General features: G+C 35.3%; 1 protein-coding gene across 1 annotated transcript in view; it reads right to left on the reverse strand.

Annotated features, from left to right (window-relative positions):
- Positions 1 to 3,386: 3,386 nt before the first annotated feature.
- The window catches only part of LOC107451071 (uncharacterized), a gene marked incomplete in the record, with an annotated part of 50,143 nt that continues 38,395 nt past the window's right edge, over positions 3,387 to 15,134 (reverse strand). The window contains 4 exon segments of the mRNA XM_071181387.1: positions 3,387 to 3,616; positions 8,692 to 8,900; positions 10,815 to 10,992; positions 11,614 to 11,795. Coding sequence (XP_071037488.1) covers positions 3,512 to 3,616; positions 8,692 to 8,900; positions 10,815 to 10,992; positions 11,614 to 11,795 — 674 coding nt within the window.

The raw sequence follows: 15,134 nt of genomic DNA on the forward strand, positions 1-15,134 counted from the left end.
ATTTCTTGTGCAGATTTATGTTCATACACATTTGAAAATAGTAAAAATTCATCTACAAAGTTTTCCTCTAAATCGGATGAGTAAAATTTTGCGCTTTTAGTTTGATCTCAGATTCTGACAAATTTTTGTGAACAAGAAAACCGAAATTATCGTACAAATCACTGTAAGCTTTACGCCTTTTAGTCATTTCCGAAATTAATACATCTAAAATGGCGTAATACGTTTCCATACGAAGAAAATTTTAGCAAATATTTTGAAAAGAGGGGAGGGCCCATAAACGGCTGTGCCTAGGGCCTACGAAAGGTATAATCCGGCTCGGCCTACACAGGCAGGTCGGCTTATGCTATGATATTAATTTTGTTAAATTTGAGTGAGGCTCACAGCCTGTTATAATTTATAAATTACTGAAAACTCTCACGAATGGTAAAATTACGCGTAAATTTAAATGCAAATCACGATAATAAAATTTCCTAGAATATTAAGCCTGTTCACACATTGCCTCGTAAGCATAACATAAGCGGAGGGATACACCGGGTGGAGGTTCTTAACTGTGTTGATTTGTTTATGTTTATCTCATAAGTAAGATAATCTCTGAAGCAGGAAAAGAGGTTCAAGCTATTCTATTATTTAACGAGCTTTGCTTTGTGTATCTATGAGGAAGAGAAGTCTCTTCCTTTGCTTCAAAACAAGCTTTTGTTTACATCCGGAGCAAAGAAATGGCTTTTATGAGGCAAATATTTACGTTTCGGCTTTGATCTCAGTTAGTAGTTTACATAGCTACGTCACAAAATAAAAATTTAGCTAGTTCAATAGAATTCAAAATTCAGTAGTTCAAGTGAAAATTGAACTAGTTCATAGATGCTCCCTAATAAAGCTCAACAAACAGTTTAAAACTGGTGGAGAAAGGAACTGTAATAATTTCAACTCAATAAAAAATTACCAACTAATCATGTGCAAAAAAAAAAAAAAAAAAAAAAAAAAAAAAAAAAAATTAAAANGGGTGTCATATTTTCCGAAAGCATCGATTTCTGCATATAAAAGAAATATTGCAAAGAAAAAAGTCCCAAAACTGCTCCATGAATAGCATACTACTACATCACATCTCATTTATTATATTTTTTCCAAAGACTAGAGAAGTAGGCCGGGATAACGTAGGAGGCTGGGCCCATGTCAGAGAGTTCGTGGGTCCGAACCCCACCGGCTGAAGACTCCCCGTGTATTTGGTGACTGATGCACGTTAAATTCTGTCGAGTCGCAAAGTCCTCCATATTCCCATAACAAATCAATACCTCTGGGGGTACTCTGATTCAGGTCAAAATTACGATCTGTGGATGAATGAATGGATCCGCCTTATAAACGAGTGTGACGTACGATGTGGCTGAAGTCGGATTCTCGGTCATAGATGGCGTCACTAACAACAAGAAGCACAGTCTCTGCCTTAAAATTGCTTGGCCTCTCCAAGCAGGCTTGCGAATGTGGCAAGTGGCATTAGAAACAACAACAACAGACTAGAGAAGGCCACCCTTTTTCAGAGTTAGATTACAAAGATGTTATTTTCCCTTTTCATGCAAGATGTGCTTTATTTTGGTTACTGGCTATCGAATTGGGCTATAGGTGGCGTAGAACAGAACTGTCTACCTATATGGCAACACTTCGCATGCCTTCAATGTTACCGTGTGGAGAGTCATAGGAGAAGGGAGTAAGCCAGTTTCACTCTTGGTTTTCAAATAGATTAAAAACTTTCAAGTTAAGAAACTATATGGAACTGAAAACTACATTAAACATTGTTCCAAAAGAAAGCATTATGGAAATTAAAATTTTTTTTTAATTAATTAAAAACGAAAAATATTAAGAAAAGAAAGAAATATCGTAATACATTTCCCATGTAACTGAAGGAAGAATGCATGGAACCGGTCTTCTCCTCAGATGGCATATTCGAACGTTGAGATCACCCATAACTAAATAGATTTTTGTTTAAAGCAATTCAATTGCCTGTATTTCTCTGATTATAGATAATGCGTTATGATTATAGATAATGCGTTATGATAATAGATAATGCGTTAAGATTATAGATAACGCGTTAACATAATTAAATTGGCTTGTAAGGCTTTATATTTCTCGACGTCTTCTAATTGAAGCCAATTAAATTGTTTAAAATACTTTCTTAAACCGTTGTATCAGCTTCAAATCAGCTTTCAATTGAAAGAACAGAAAATTTAGGAAAGAACTTATTTTCTGAAAGTACTATTTATATGGTTTATATAGAAATATATCTGTGATTTTAAAACGAAAACTTATGCGGTATCAGCACCAGTCCTTAAATTACAAGCTTGACTCCCTACATAGGATTTTTTTTTTTGCAATTTATTTATTTATTTTTTGCAGGTGGGGTATTCACGTTGGCATTTTTCATATGATTAAGTGCATGGAAAGCAGAAATTTATAAGGAATAACAAATATATATTAAAAAATTATTTTTACATGGAATTATGTTTGGATATTAAAACTGTGTGTAAAACACAGCTTTCAAATCGCTTCGAAACTTCCCGTCATATTTTCATAGTCAAAAATCATTAGAACAAGAGACATTCTTTTATTTGTAGTGTATATATATATATACAGGGTGATTCTAAAAAGATGAGGAAAATTTTAGGAAGTGATAGTACACACCCGGACAAACAATTTTTATCAAAGAATGCATGGTCGAAAACAAAACCCAAAACCGCTAGAGGGCGTCAAAGTTTATGTTCTTATATGAGGCAAAAACACACAAAGAACGATGAAGTTAAGTTATAAAAGCAAATTTAATGGCATGTGGTTACAATAAGTGTTCAAAACAGTGGCCGGCAGNTTTAGCATCTTCCATGGATTATTATTAAGACTTAATAGAAGAATTCGCTGCCCATCCAGTTTATAAGAAGAGTACTTTTCCACCCCATGCATGTCTGAGAGCATGCCGGGATCCCGAAACACCATGGGAGAAAAGGAGTGTCAGCCACCTTTATTTTTTTAAGAAATATTTTTTTCTCTGTGAAACTTTTTTCTGTATCACCCAGTTGAAAATGTTCACACAATGAAAATAACTTTCAGTGCTAGTAGTGTTAAATGCATGTTTTTATTAAATTCGAGTTGATATTTCACTATGGGCAATGATTTTTAATTTTGGATACAATTTTAAGCTCAAAATTTTACAATAGCAAAATTGTTTTTGAATATATGGGGACAAATATATAGAAATTTACCAATTATAAATTATTTTCATTTGTAGTGACAATTTTTGAAAATATATTCTCACTTCACTATATTTTTGTGTTGATTTTTTAACATAATTTTTAATTTTCACAAAATAGGTACTGCTTAAAAAAACCTAGACAGACCCCATATATATATATATGTTTGTGTGTATACGTGAAGAGCCATATAAAATCATCAGTTATAAACAACAAGTGGTTGTCGTGGTAATAAACAGTTCGTTCTCGGTATGGAGTTGAGCAAAAGTGTTTTTCATCTACTAAATCAGAACACAGACCGAACATCTTATAACTCGATTTCTTGAGGTTGTCGGTTCCGGAATCGAACCAGACTCCGAGGCAGAATCTTCTTCGGCTATTGTTTCCTGCACAGGGAGGGAAGAAAAAAGCTCAGATTATTGAAGGAAATGGAAAATCAAATAGGTAACTTTAGGTCAAGTCTGAGAAGCTCCTGACTTGAAACGTTGGGTACTTGTTTTTATATTTTGTGCAACATACAGGGTACAAAACTGTTCATGGTAAATTTTGCTTTCTTACACTAGTAATTTAAATTATAGAAAAAAGTGAGTTCAGTAAATCATGCAGATACAAATGTAAATTTTTTTCCTTCAAAATGCAAACAAGTGGACAACTATAGTTTGTCTACCACAAAGTCTGTCTGTTGTTATGGAAACAAGAATGTCTCATTTCAGGGAGGGTAGCTTCTCTTCACTCCAGGACTAACACAACAGAACGAAGAAAAAGATTCACTTTCTCTCGCTGACCCAAGTGAAAACCCCTACTCACACCCCTACTTGAAATAGTTTTACCTCGTTACCATAGTCACCACCACGGGTCCAGACGAATGGTTAGGGGAGTTCCTGCTGTAGACAAACTATAGCCATCTTTTCCTTTAGTGTCGTAGTGAAGTCAATCGAACTGTTAGTTCAAACGTGAATATTTGTCACAACTTTATTTAAAATTGAAACTAATATCGGCTGAAAGCTCAATTTCCCCAGAAAGAACAAGTACAGCACGTTACGTAACACATCTGGTTGAAGCTTCTTCCTGGTTTCAAATATAAGGCACAAGTTGAGGCAAATATTTACCGAGAAAATGAAACACTTAAGAGGCACCACCAACGCCTTCTACAACTGAAAGCCTCCACACGGTTTTTTATAAGTTGTCCGATCATACTATAAAGGTAAACCAGTTTACGAAAGAGCCATTTAATAGAAAATCTAGTAAAAATAAGAAAGTGGTAGCAGATATATGTCTAAAAAATTTTTTTAATTTATGAATATGATCGGTTTGTCTTATTTATTTGTCTACCACTACAGATTCAATTCTCAAATATACACGATAAATTTCTCTCGAGTACTTTGAAAATAGAATTTGAGTACATGCGCAGAACTGGCTCAATTTTTAAACAGTCTGCAGAGACTACTTATGGAAACCGTGGGGAGGCTTTACGATGTAGGAGTTGATTGGTTCCACTCAAGACGTGTCTTCATGATGATTGCATTTTAAAATTTTGAAACAAAACTCTTAAAGCTTACATTTAGTTTATCTGAACTCTACATTATAAATTTGAACTGTCAATTAAGGTGGGTTTAACACTGATAGCTTTTGAAAGGCCGCGGAAATAGTCACGGATTAGAAAACTATTTAATTAGCGTTCCCTTAACAGAAACAGTGGTGATTTAGAGTAGAACATATCGTGGAGACATTAATGCCATTCTTTGAGCCTTGGTGGCTTAGAGCACTTGCTGCCTCCCAGTGAAGTGAACCGGGTTTGAATCTCGACGATGGCTGGTCGATACGAATTCCGCACATGGCTCACACCAAACACGGTGCTGGAATAAAGCATTCTCAGTGTAGACGGATTATGGGTAAGATACCACTTGCCGTCTGGAGGGGAGGTTTGGAGTAGCCGTGGGAGGTTTTCGTGGTTTTCCTCTCGATGTAACGCAAATGAGAGTTAGTTACCTAAAAAAGTCTCCACGAAGGTAAATTTCTCCCAATGCTTGATCCAAAAGTTCCCTTGTCTTGGGTTGAAAACTGCAAGGCTACGGAATTGAACATTGGTAGTTGTAAACTCAAAATTGGGCCTACTGTTCAACAGCTGTTATAAAATGAAATGAAATAAAATAAAACCATATTTAGAATGGACACTTTTTTTCCGCGAATTTCTAAACTACATCGCTGCGTAACTATTTAAACGATGGGAGAACTTTTTATCTCTTATCTGATAAAAGGAAATTATATAATGTGATAATTAATATATATTTTTTTCACCAAGGTATTAATAGCTTCATCATATCACATTGTCGGAAATCACGAACGAGCCAACGCGTTTTTATCACTTTTTTCCTATCATGTACTTTTACTACCGGAATCTTTCTACAAAGGAAATCTTCTTCTTTTTAAAGATTCTAAAGAGATGTCATTTAAATTAATTAACTTGAAGAAATTTGAACTTTCGCGGAGAACTTTTTGATGGCACTAACCAGCATTTGCATTGCATGGAGAAAAAGACCACGAAAACATCCCATGGTTAGTCCGATGGCAAGGGGACTCTAACTCATGATCCGTCGACCACTGAGTATATTTTAAAGCCAGCACTGCGGTCGGTGCAAGTCGGATGCAGAATTTGTAACTACCAGTTATCGTTGGGTTTCGAACCTGCTTCACCTCATTAGAAGACGAGCTGTGTGATTATTGATAATCGGAGGATCACTTTGTTGGATTAAATGTGTTAATAGTGCCCTGTCCTGGAGTCATTCTTCGATGTGACTATGAAAGCAAACGCAAGTCTTTTACCTCCTTAAATACCCTGAATTATGAATCACTACTGTATTTCTGACGCTATCACGCTTTTCATTGGGAAACTTTATATACATGTTTCAGAAATAACATAAAACATAAACTCATGTTTGTGAAAATTGAAACACCATGAAGGATTTACGCGAGTGAGCTGAAATTTTCACGAAATGCGAAGTAGAGCATGATATGCAAATGATTAGAATTTCAGACCTGTAGCGCATGCGTATGCTGAGCAGCGCCCTCTGAACGGCGGATGGATCCGAATAAATAGACGGCTGTAGCCAAGCGAGTATGGTTATCGGTGGTTATCTGCTAGTGGTAAAAGTTAGCTTAGTCATTACTTATGCCTATTCGACGAAAGAGAGCGAGATTTCAACAACTTACGGAGTTTAAACGGGGGAGAATCATCGGCCTTCGTGAAGCTGGATTATCTTATCGTGCAGTAGCCGCTCGTGTGCAGCGTAACAGCAGCACAGTGATGCGTGTTTGAAAGCAGTGGATGGACGAGTGTCGGACAACTCGGAAATCCGGGAGTGGACCCCGAAATGTCACGCCAGCTTGCGATGACAGACACCTGTTCGGCGTTGCTCTAACGGACCGTACGGCTCCCTCTAGACAACTGGCAGCACGGTGGTCAATAGCTATAGGTGCTTCATTGTGTGCTTTATCAATTCGTAGACGTCTACTGCAGCGTGGACTGCGTGCAAGGACTTCTTTGTACAGGATCCCCCTCACGCTAAACCTTCGCTGCATGCGGCTGCAATGGGCCAACCAGCATAGGGACTGGCTTGCTGATTGGCAGCGTGTCGTGTTTTCTGACGAATCTCGCTTCAATTTGTGGTACCATGATGGCCGCATTCGTGTTAGACGCTATGCCGGTGAACCCCATTTTCCGGAGCGCGTTATCGAACGCCACAGTGGACGGAGTTACGGTCTGGGGTGCCATGGCATATCACGGACGATCTCAATTGCTACGAATTGTGGGTAATCAGAACAGCAACCGGTACATCAGTGAAGTTCTACTGCCCCAAGCTGTTTCCTCCTTTCAAGCCTTGCCAGGTGCTGTATTTCAACAGGACAATGCCCGCCCTCATATTGCTAGGACTGTTCAATCATTCCTTGCATAGCGACAGATGCATAGCTTCTTCCTTGGCCGGCGTATTCCCCCGATACGTCGCCGATTGAACATGTGTGGAATTTCGTTGGTCGGCGTCTCGCTCATAATCCTCGTCCTGTTGCTTCTACAGACGAACTTTGGGTACGCATACAAACAGTATGGAATTCTCTTCCTCAGACAGGCATTCAAAGTTTGCTTGACTTCATGCCACGTCGTGTAGCAGCACTTATTGCGGAGCGTGGTGGCTACACAAAATACTGATTTCGATCTCTTGTTATTGTTTGCTTGCTTTGAAAGTTTAATCATTTATTTTTACCACTACCACTCAACTGTGTATTAAATTTCATTCAATTATGACGATTCCTTCATGGTGTTGCAATTTTCACAAACAGGATATATAAACAGACAGTTGAAAACAGACAAATATTGCAATCTTCGAATGATATCGCTACGAGATCGTTTTTTCCTGCATGCAATTCTCATCGGCGCCAAGAGAAAAAGGAAAACCTGATTGGATATATTTAACCAATCAGGTTCTCATCTGACGGCCAGTGGACTTGCGTAAATGACGCGATGTGAGAATGACTTTTTAAGCTTTCTGAAGGGACAGCTTTCGTCAGTCTGCGAAGATCTGTGATATTGGCCCGTGTTAAACTGTTCTTCAGTAAAAAGCTCGACTTCGAGTGCCACCGATATTCGGGCTACCAAATATAGTTGGCAATTCTGATCCTCGCTGCACAGGGATGCTTCCCCTACAATCGCCCATTGTGTAGTTGCAACTACTGCACTGGTGTAAGAAATTAAGAGAATTTGCAGACTGGGTCGAACATCTCTAGAACTACTAGACAGATTTTAATGAAATTTGATGTGTGTTACAATACAAAACAAATAACCATTCCACAATTGTAATACGCACGCATGATCGTGCGTGTAACACTCTTTGGAGTCGGATGGTATGAAACAGCGGTTGCAGAATAAACATAAAATGGTTTAATAGGTGATATGAGACTATGAAGAAATGAAAAAAAATTGGAGAATATGTCAACCAAAGCTGACGTCTTCAGGGGGTACCAGCTGTCTTTTATGACATCCGAGGCTGGTACCCCCTGAGGACGTCAGCTTTGGTTGACATATTCTCCAATTTTTTTCATTTCTTCATAGTCTCATTTGTTTAATTCCTCTTGGACTCACTGCTGCTTCGAGCTTCTTTCCATAGGTAAGATGCATTATTAATATTTTTAGTTGCTATAATATTTTGAATTCTTTACTTAATAGGTGATATGGTACCCCTCTTACAGATATACAGACCTTGCAGCGTGATTTCATACTTGGAGATAAGGCAGTTTATAATTTCATATTCATATGTATTATAATTGTTGAATGGTTATTTGTTTTGTATTGTATCAATGTTATGTAGATAATATCAAATGTCATTAAAATCGGTGTAGTAGTTCTTAGAGATAAACGACCCAATTCTCTTCATTTCTTAGACCAACTTTAATAACAAAATGAATTTACCTGTTCGTCCGAAGAAGGATCTAGGGCGTCCAAAAACTCTTCGGGACTCCTGATGAGGATGGGTGATGGGACGTGTCTTTCAGAGGGCATGTTAGAGAGTGGGGGTGAGACGAAAGAAGGCGTGATAAAGTGAGTCAACCTCTCGATGATGGAAGAAAATCGGGATTCCCAGTCAGCCTGTCTACCGCTTCCACCATGTCCTCCAATACCTTTTTTGTGGAGGGAATAAATTTTATTTTATATTTCGCATCGACTACCCTTTGTATAAATATTTTTAGAATTACTTTCTTTAAAAAATGAAGTTAAAAATATGGATGCAGAACCTAATAGGCGATCCATTAAGCGTACGCGGGGCCCTAGGCCATTCAAATTTTTGGGGCCCTTAAATTAAACTTTTTTTTTCTTACATTTTTTATTTATTCAAATATAAAAGTATTTATATATCTTTTCATTTAAGAAAGCATATTTAAAATTAAAATAAATAATAATAAATTACCTTACCTTATTTTATTAAATTCGAACTAAAAAATAATCATAACATTTTGAAAAAATTTGAAAAATCATTGTTTTTCTTAATTTTTTAAAATTTATTTTCAGAAAATCCATTTTATGGGGGCCCCTAATCATGGGGGCCCCAGGGTATGGCCTAGTCTGACCTAATGGGTCATCCGGCCCTGAGGCGATCGCAACGCTCGAATTCGCCATCTGGGTTCCATGCTTTCCCCCTTCCCTCTCCTCCTATTTTCAGTTGTATAGGAATGTAATACGGTATTTTTCCTTTTTAAAAAAAATTATTTTTCGTATTTAATTACTAAAAAATACTTTTAAAATTTCTATGACACTTTATTTTAGAACTATGTTTAATGTAGTGTTCAGTCCCAAATAGTTTCTTAACTTAAAAGATTTTGATCTATTTGAAAATCAAAGCGGAAACTAAAGTACTTCCTTCTTCTATGACTCACCACACGCTAATGGTGAAAGCATGCGAACAGGTAGAGAGTGCTGTTCTACGCTACCTATAGCCCATTTCGATCGCCGATAGAGCTAAGCGCTAAATTCGTAATAAGACTTCCTACTTCAGATTTATTGTTACGTCTAAGCTTAAAAATCATGCTATCTTATATTTATTTTGATACTGTAGACAATATGACGTGTGCTATTTGTAAATCCCCCTTTAGCAGTAAACATAAAGATGACACTCAAAACATAGCAAACCCTTATTCATGTCTCGACTCTCGAATTTGTCTTAAATCAATTTATGGCTTATGTCTCTTACGTGGAAAATTGAATATAAATCTCAATAATAAATCTTCTTAAACCTTCAAGAATGTTCACACATCGCCTCCTAAACATGTAACATAACACTGGAAGTTCTCAAGATTTCGTTCTAGTTTCAAAGTTGTCTTCATTCAATTTCAGTTCAGAACTATTTCCATTCAGCTCCAAATCTATACACTCAAGATGTCTCAAATTAATATTTTTTAAGTAAGAGGAGAACTTGCAGCTTATTTGAACAAAAAAAAAATAGTTTATTGCTCCCATTTAAATATTTAATTATTTTATATTCGCTGCGTCAGGTAAATTCAATAAAGAACGCTATACGTGGTTGCACGTGTGGTTCGCGTCATCCAATTTATACTTTTATAGTTATCTAATACCACGCATTTTTATCCTTTCAATTCTTACGATTAGTGCACACTCCCCCTCTATCTTGTTCAAATGTTCGATCTTTCATAAAATACTTTTTATGCATTCACTCAAGTTCAAATACATTTTGTTCTAAACTTGTAGTTAATAAGAGTTTTTTCAAACATTAATTCCTTCATTAAATTTAATTAGTTAATTTTAGTTTATATGGTTGTAAAAATAGTAATTATTTAATGAAAGTAACTGAAATAAAATGTTTCTTTGTTGAGCTAAGTAGGAATTGAATTATTTTTTTTTTTTTTTTTTTTTTTTTTTTTTTTTTTTTTTTTTTTTTNTTTTTTTTTTTTTGCATTACTTGTTTTCAAACGACTCTTACCTAAGAAACAACCCTAGTATTTAAAAATAATATTTCTCGATGTTGTAAAAAAACAAACAAAAATGTTAGATTAAGAAATAGTTTCTAAAAAAGAAGTTACCACACAAATCAACATAAACTAAAGAGCTAAGAATGAGGGCCAAAGCTCCAGGTGGTGGCCAAGGTGTAGGTTCCAGTATGATGGGCACTATTGGTTTCCTTAGAACGTCAGCTAAGCTCATCTCTCTTGTGCAAAGAGGGGAAAGAATATAGCGAGGGGTCAGGCAGCAAAGAATAACCTTTAAAAAAAACAACCACTTATTAAATATTTACATTGTATTGTCTTTTGGGAATTTACTTGTATTTATAAATTACGCATAATCAAGGAGCAGAATAAATCTGCAGACTTTTCAAGAGTAATAAACTCAAATTTCGAGGAGGGCTTTATCGACGATTTTTAAATTTGAATAGATAGTAAAATATTAATCTAATGATAAGAGAACAAGCACACAAGACAAGCTTACTCTTGATGTTTTACAATAATATGTGAATTATCTAACTATCTTTCCTTAAAATAAAAGAATCTGCTTACTGGTTAAAATGAAAGTTGAGAAATATACAATCGTGATTCAATGGCTATAAAGAAATGACTCCATTTACATTTTGAAGATGATCTATAAGTGTTTTGTGTAACTAAACTTATATTATCTTAATAATAAAGAAAAATTGAGCTGTCAGAGGATTAATTAATGTGCGAATTATATAGGTAGTTTTGAAATTACCTTGTTGAAATGGAAAAATGGAACAATTGTTTTGCACTTAATAAACCAACTTAGCTAATCTTCAAATGAAATAGAATAACTGCACTTGCAACTGATACATTAAGTCGAATTATCCAGATTCAGAAGTATGGACCTTACTTTAGATTTATTGATGCCCTCGTATATCTTCCCATAGAGTGCATCTCCGGCCATCAAGTGACCGACGTCCATCCAGCAAGTGTAGCCAGCAAGCTCAATCCTGTGTCGAAGTTGTAAAACAGCCTCTTGGGAATCCCAGTGATAACTTATGAATACAGGAGGGGAGGGGGTCTCTTGCTGTCCTGGAATACAGAATTCATTTTTTGTTGATATTCTAGAACAGAAAGAATTGGAAGAAAAAGTTTACATTACGCAACATACTTGTCTCCTCCTTAGGCATTTCCTATAAACTGATACGTTTTGAAACAGAGAATGATAAGAGATTAGAAGCCCCTCATTCACGAATCTTGGCTTCGAAGGGCAGATATTTTCCGATATGGGCGGCCCTATATAGAATTGTCAAATTCACCCGATATTTTATAATCATTATTCAGTCAATATAAGCCTTATTCTGGCCCTATATAGGCTGACACTGCATAGGACCAATATTAAAAAATCTAGATATCCCAATATTGGTCCCGCGGTGCATGTTCATATTAAGCCAGTTTTGAGCCCAGTTGGGGATTCTTTTATTGCTTTCAACTTTTCCGATAATTAAATTAAAAAAAGCGCAGTAAAATTTCGCCATTTCTAATCAGTTTCAGACAAATTAAAGACATAAAACTTTTGAACAAAAAATTAGATGCGCTGTTCTAAAAAGTTAAAGTTACCAGTGGCAGATGGAACTGATTTAGAATTTCAGGAGCACAGAAGTGTCGAAATCCTCTCTTACCTTAATTTTTAACCAAATTTGCTTTCAAGATACTTTTAAATTACAGTTAAATATTAGTAAGTTATGATAATTCTGATTTAACTAATTCTTAGGGACCAAAAATATTATTCGCTGAATCGTGGATAATTCGTAATATCTTTTGCAAAAAAAATTGACTTACCTTATGAAATACGTATTTGAACATCACTAATATGTAAATACATGAAATAAAAAGAAATCTTGCACTTTTTATTCAGGAACTTAAAATACAGCGAATGATTACGTGCTGATCAATTTGAAATTTGAAAAGCATTTCCTGAGTATGGCTTGCTTATTTCCTCGATTCCTTACTTTAAAAAGTTCTTTTTCGATGTCATGAATAGAAAAAAAATACTCCTTCATTTACATCTTGCTGCAGTAGGTAAGTTTTCACTGTTTTCAAACCGTGCAAAACATCAGAAAAAAGTTGCAGTTTTCTCTGGAGATTCATTATCACCGACTTCTGTGTCAGAGTCATTGTTTCCTATAAATCTACCTCATTGACATCATAAAATTCGTTATATCGTGAAATTCGGTAAATAGGGGTTCGTTAAACCGAGGCTCGACTGTATTTATAGTTTTCAGTTTTTATTTATTTAAACTTTTTTTAAAAAAATTTTAGTAGACAATTTTAAATAAAAAATCCCAAAAATTTGAAGGGAAGCTTCTAGACCTCTTATTACAAATCAGGTACTAAATAAAACATGACACTATCCAAAATACAGTCGAACTCGTTTATAACGAGCTCGGATTTAACGAGAACTCGGATTTACCGAGGGAAACGAGAATATTTGGTTGGATCAATGTTAAGTNGTGGGGGGGGGGGGATAGTTATCATTAAATTAAGAAAAGTATTTAATTAAATTAATTAAAGTAAGTTAAACTCATTAATTTGACCTCCCAAACCCCATCCCTCTTCTGGTTGCACGCCTGCCTTAAGGACCCGTTTATTACGAGAACTCGGATTTAACGAGTACATGTTACGGTCCCTTTGTGCTCGTTATAAACGAGTTCGACTGTAATACAAATCAAAGCTTCGTTGTCAGCCTTTTTCTTATTATTATTTTTCTTATTCAACGCTGTTTCATAATCTACTATGGATTTAAATAAATACTGAGTCAAATCAGAATTATTTGATTCTTGATGTCTTACTATATATAAAAATCTAATAATAGTGTCGCAGTTGTTCGTGCATTTTGATTGACCGGAAAATCACGTGGTAGGATCCAGTTTTTCCTCATTCCTTGCCGTATTGGTTGCCATATTGGTTGTCATATTGTCTTGCCAGATTGTTTTGTCAGCATAAAATTAATAAAACTCATCAAGGTATTGTTTTTCGATAAATATTTTTGTATCCCTATTTTAAAGTTATTTTCCTCTACTGCTATTATTACGCTTTTAATTAGAAAATTTGAAACTAAGAGAATTGTTGCTGTTTTTTTTTATTATTATAATGTAACATTTGTACATTTATTAAATTACTGAGCTACATTTTAAGATGAAGTTATTCAGAAATATGGTCTAATCTTATTAACCGTTTTACAATTGTTATTTTTGTGCAAATAACATATATATATACTGTTATAAATTACAGTTAAAGAGATCTGTTCAATGATTTAGAACTTAACGATCAGCTTCATGCACAATGCGATGCAAGCAATGATAGTATTTAATATATCCGGCCTGTTTGGTAAGCGAAAATATTAAATTCCGGTTGTGAACTCATGAAATTTGCTTGAACAATATAATGCTATAAAACTATAAATGTTATTTTAAGAAATGATTACTTCTGTTCACCGATAGATCTAAGTATTTATAATACTAATAGATAATAATATTTGGACTTGGGAAGTGGAGGCACAAGCGTAAGCAAATAGAATTCCTATTAAATACATAGTATTCAGTTCAGTTACATATTTACATACATGTTAAGTGAATAATTTTAACTTCAGTAGTACTGAAAAAAAAACTGTTTTCTGCTAAGAAACAGCAATTATTGCGAAGCAATCCTCGGGGTCAAAGAGTAAGGTATATAGCGAATAGAGGGCTTAGTTCCCTATAAAAATATGTTTTGCGTCCGAAAACACTGGCAAAATGTGCTAAACAAAAGTGAAAACATGTCAGTTAGGCCTATTGAACGAGGAGGTATAGTTTGTTCACCAGGAGTTGGCACTTGGCCCCGCCTTCATCACGTGGTATCTGACAATACTATTTTTGAGAGAAGAATGTGGACAATCCTAAACAAGATTGCAATTTGGCGATCTTATAACAAAAATATTTACTACGCAATCTTTGAGTGCATTTTTTTAACATTAAATATGTCATAAATTTGATGCTATTTCTCTCTTTTGAGTGAATAGTTTGTTCTTTTGGAGACGTTTTGCTGGGTAAACAGCAGTTTTTGAATTTAAAATATATATGTAATTAGCTAGAGTAATGAAAAGTAGAATAGCAGATGATAAAGCAAAGTTAGTGACTGAAAAAGAATTCACTGTTTGCTTTAGGCACTCATTAAAGGTTGTCTCACTTTCAAGCGCGTTTCTCCTCTTACTCCCGCGTTGGAATAAATTTTGCTTCCGAAGAGGTGGTACTCAAGAGTCAACTCCTGGTGAACGAACTATATATAACAATTATTATTATTTTTAAATAAAATTTAAACGATTTTCCGAAGCAGCGGTTCTCAAAACTCGTTACGATACTCTTTTACATGAATTGGAATATGAAGAAGAGT

Source organism: Parasteatoda tepidariorum, chromosome 1 (assembly GCF_043381705.1).
Source record: "Parasteatoda tepidariorum isolate YZ-2023 chromosome 1, CAS_Ptep_4.0, whole genome shotgun sequence".
Classification (NCBI taxonomy): Eukaryota; Metazoa; Arthropoda; class Arachnida; order Araneae; family Theridiidae; genus Parasteatoda; species Parasteatoda tepidariorum.